Genomic DNA, 4,443 nt, shown 5'->3' with positions numbered 1-4,443 from the left:
ACAAGTCAACCAAATGAGAGGGATTCCGCGTCGCACTTAGGTATCAACTCAACTATACTCTTCTAAGCAGCTCACCTTCTTTCCTTTCCTTTCTCGTTTAGGTATGAATGAATCAAGGGCAGGGAAATCTCTTTGTTTTCTTTCCCTTTTAAGTTTTATATTTATGTTTCAATCTCATACTCTGCAATTTTGGGTTCTTCGTATTGTTTAGTTAGCTTGGTTTTGTTTCAAGTATTATTTTTGATATCGCGTGATCATGAGGAACAGACTTTGGTGTATATATGCCCCCCCAAGTGTTTGAATAAACACCTAGGAGAATTGGTTGATGTATTAGCTCGTCTTTGACTAATTTAACCTGGAAATCATAAAATTTGAAAAGGGTATTCTCCTTCATTCTTCTCATGTTTCATCTTCATCTGAATTCACAACAATTTAAAAGGCATCATTGCTTTCTCGTGCAGGTTTTGGTGTTTGATCTCCCCCCCCCCTACTTCCTAGAAAAGAACAGAAAAAAGAAGGATATATAAATCCTCTCAATTTCATACAGTTTTAGTTGACTCTTGGACTTTAGTAGAGAATCTCTACAAATCTGAAACTTATCAAGGCGGTTTGATATCTCTGCAAATCATTGTTAACCACTACATTAGTTCATCCATGTGAATGTCCTAAATTCAAAGTTTATCTTTTCTGTACAGAAGACACTTGAATGCCAGTGCTGAAGTCAATTTTTTACTGGCCCTATTCACCTTGAAAAGGGTGAAATGCTGGATTGTCTAAAGCCTTCATCTTCATCTATCAGATCAAATCATCATTCACAACCACAAGGTAGACTTGCAAACTCCACTCTATAACCCCCTTTGGAAACACTTGTTACTTTTGTTTATGTATGTGGAAACATAAATAAGTTTCTGAATCTAAAACGTTTCTGTATATGGAAATGTACATAAACATAAATTAGCTTTTCAATCTGTCTCAGTCTCTGATTTAATTTAGTTTTCAAACGTTTTTGTATCTGGAACTGTTTCCAGTTACTAAAACAATAAGCGTAAACGAGAAACTAATTTAGTCTCTTTTACACAATTGTTGCAGGCAGTTCGCGTGATGATACACTAAGTTCAAGCTCGCAACCTTCACCCAGAGGGAATCTTACTTATGCATATAGTATTGCTGTCCAGACGAATTCGTACAGTGAGTTATGGTCTATGATTCACCCACAAAACTCGAGTCAAGAATCAAATATTGAGAATGGGAAGGACCAAACAGCAGAACAGCTATTGGTTGACGTCCTCAAACCAAGTCATGACTGTATAGAGGCATTCCTCTGCCAAATCAAACAGACCACTCTCACCCGCCTCGTATCTGACTACTTTAGACATAGTGAGGACACCTCACTTCGTTGCATCCACCTTCAAACTAACGTTCGAAGTGCTCGAACTCTCTACCACCATCTTCATGTTCTCCTTGACGTTCTCCCTCCAGATTTTGACACAAATCCTCTATCCCAACCTCAGTGTAACCGGGCATTTGATATACTTTTGGAATTCAATGGCTTCGACAACCCTTTCCCATGTCCTTCATCCCACTTCTTTGGCGACATGCGAACATGTTTCTCTCTCCTCAAGCAACAACTTGAACAAAGACGTAACAGGTCCTGCTCTCAAGGTCCGCCTCCTTTTCTCTGCCACCGTTGGTTATGCTATTTTCTTCATTGGTACAACATTTTGGAAACACTTTTTGGATTGGGTCTAAATCCGGATCTAAATGAGTAACTGTTAATTTATTGTTTGGAAACACTTTTTTTATGTATCTGAATGTGGATCTTGATAAGATTTACATTTGGAAACAAAACTTAGTAAGACATATATTCACGGTTTCTCATCTAGATCCAGACCCAAATCCATAAAGTGTTTTCAAATGTTGCATGTCTGATATGGACATAGCCACTTATAAATGAGAAACCGTTAATATATTCTTTAATACAATGTAGGCCATTTGGAAACACCTAGATGAAATGAAGTTTGGAAACAGATCTTAGTTAGACACAGATTCATAGTTTCTCGTCTAGATCTAGACCCAGATCCATAAACTGTTTTTCTAAATGTTACAAATATCTAATATTTTTTTTCTTGTTAGCAGGCCCTTTGATTCCTGTTCTATTTGCCTGCCAAAAGAATCGAAAAGAGCTAGCTCAGGTAGAGGCTGCAGCCAGGGGTATTTTTGTCTTGAATAACCACCTTGACACAATTGACAGGCTTGTGAGGCATTTACATAATGCTGTTGAAGATGATAAGCCTCTAATTCAGCTTGGGACAGATTGGGGAAAGGACATATATGCTATCCAGCGTGTGTTGAAACAGCTTAGTTTGAACCATCATACTTTCTTCCGACAGCTTAAGGAACTAGAGGAACACATATGCCTATGCTTTCTATATATTAACAGTGTTAGATCTCTGCTTCTTGAGAAGCTCCAGTCATCAGCAGGCTCCATTATTCATGAGTCAGCAGGCTCCATTATTCATGAGTCAGCCTCATAACTAAAATCAGGTGAGTTATTTTTTATCTGCACGAACATTTACTATTTCTTTTGGACAAAAAAAACTGTTTTGTGATAGATCTTATGTAAAAAGATTAAAAGAAGATTACAAGATTGAATTATTTGATTGACCATGAATCACAATCTGGATTAAAGACTTGAAATTTTGTAATAAAGCACAAAATGTGAGTCATAGAAGCATGGAACACTCATGATTTTGTGGGAAAGCTCATCATAAGTGTATGGCTCACTTAGTTCACTTCCATAAACCATAGTTGGAAAAGTTGCTTTAGTGAATTGGATGATTTTTTGTGATCACAAAGTACCTCATTTAGAAATACTTTCTGGAGCTGAATGAGAAAAAAATATATAAATTTCCTTCTTTTTTTTAAAAGAATATTGAATTTAGATGTAACGCCGTCTGTGGGAATCGAACCCACGACCACATGGTTAAAAGCCATGCGCTCTACCAGCTGAGCTAAGACGGCTAATGATGTTGATTTTGATGAGACAGTTTTCTGAAACACAACTTTGATTTGACTATATTGTTGACATTTTTTTCATCTTGCTCAGACCCTGATCTAGCTCCACTTGTAAAAAGAAAATTTGCTGAAATCCAACAAATTTTATACATAAGTGAAAATAGAGTTACATGAAAGTAAACCAGATTGAGGGAGATTTTTAACAGAAATATCTCCCTGAAGCTAAGAAGACCTAATCCATTTACAGAGTTTATGTGCATGAACAAAACTTATAAACATAAAATGTATGGAAAGGAAACATGAGGATTTATCATTGCACACCTTGATGTTGTGCAGTATATGTTTAGCTACCAGTCACAAACAAATTGGTCAATCAAAGAATCAAATCAACATTACAATATGTATATATCAAGCATCCTCTTTTTAATATGTGCCTTGTGTTCAGTTTCTTTGTCCTTTTGATGTTATAACCATTACAGACTTAGAAAGTTGATTTTATGAGAAAGAGGTGATATTTTGTTTTTATACTAATAAGATAATTTGATTGAGAAGATTGAAATGCTTATAGATTTGAGAAAATCTCGAGCTTGTTGGAAACTAGGCACAATCACTTTTTTTTTAAATCATTTCATTTGGCATAAGATAGTTTTCTTAGATCTTTATTGTGAAAATTTTGAAAACAAAATCATGGTACTAGAATAGTGAAGCTGTATGAAGATAATTTGCTCGATCCATTCTCTATTATGTTAAATTACTATGTCCATAATCTCTTTATTCTTTTTCATCTTTGATATCCCCGAAATCATTCTTCATTCTTAAATGACAGATTGAATCTATGTCCAAAGGATTGCGAACATGCTATCAATAATTTCTCATTATAAGCCAGCTGCAATGGAGGTTGATCAATAGCGTTTTTCATTTCAATAGTTGAGATATAAATTATAAATTTGTGAATTGATAAACATTACTGCCTATTGGTGCCCACATTATAAATATTTATAATGATGATCTTAAAGTGTATACTTGTGTTTCATGAACTCTTGTTCTTGACACCAACAAAGATTAATATATTCAATTTTTTAGTTGCATTTTAAGTTCAAAGTTCAAAGTCAATTGTGTTTTAATATTTTGATATATGGGAGCATCAATTGTGCTCTTATTTGGAAATTAATTTAATCTAATTGTAGCCAGAGCCAACACCCATATGCAAGCTGAGTATATTTTTATTTATTAAATAAAAAATCATTTAGAAAAGAAAATATTTATTTAGGAGAGAGGAAAATTAGTATATAGGTGAACCAAACTTCTAATGAAAAGGCTGTATTCTTTTTATGATCAAACCATTCACCTTTTTCTTATTTTAAACAAGTTTTTTTTTTTTAAAATAATTTATTATATTAAGTGAATTAATATTGTAAATTAATCTTT

At 34.2% G+C, this 4,443-nt stretch overlaps 1 protein-coding gene and 1 non-coding gene across 8 annotated transcripts; one reads left to right on the top strand and one right to left on the bottom strand.

Annotated features, from left to right (window-relative positions):
• Window positions 1–9: 9 nt before the first annotated feature.
• LOC124919276 (UPF0496 protein At3g19330) lies at window positions 10–4,103 on the top strand. 7 transcript variants are annotated; one of them, XM_047459482.1, is made up of 6 exons: window positions 119–380; window positions 462–604; window positions 696–825; window positions 1,090–1,662; window positions 2,137–2,544; window positions 3,842–4,103. In XM_047459482.1, exons 3-5 carry the CDS (start codon window positions 762–764, stop codon window positions 2,532–2,534), a joined length of 1,035 nt encoding a protein of 344 aa, XP_047315438.1. In that variant the 5' UTR covers window positions 119–380; window positions 462–604; window positions 696–761; the 3' UTR covers window positions 2,535–2,544; window positions 3,842–4,103. The 7 variants fall into 7 exon arrangements, with proteins under 7 accessions (XP_047315436.1, XP_047315440.1, XP_047315441.1 ...); XM_047459483.1 differs by having other exon boundaries at window positions 462–607; window positions 699–825; XM_047459481.1 differs by having other exon boundaries at window positions 120–380; window positions 462–607.
• On the bottom strand, window positions 2,949–3,021 carry TRNAK-UUU. The gene has a single exon. It is a non-coding gene; the product is annotated as a tRNA-Lys (tRNA).
• Window positions 4,104–4,443: the final 340 nt, after the last annotated feature.

This window comes from Impatiens glandulifera, chromosome 1, assembly GCF_907164915.1.
Source record: "Impatiens glandulifera chromosome 1, dImpGla2.1, whole genome shotgun sequence".
Lineage (NCBI taxonomy): Eukaryota > Viridiplantae > Streptophyta > Magnoliopsida > Ericales > Balsaminaceae > Impatiens > Impatiens glandulifera.
Note: the sequence above shows the minus strand (reverse complement) of the source record. Positions and strands in the feature narration are given on the sequence as shown.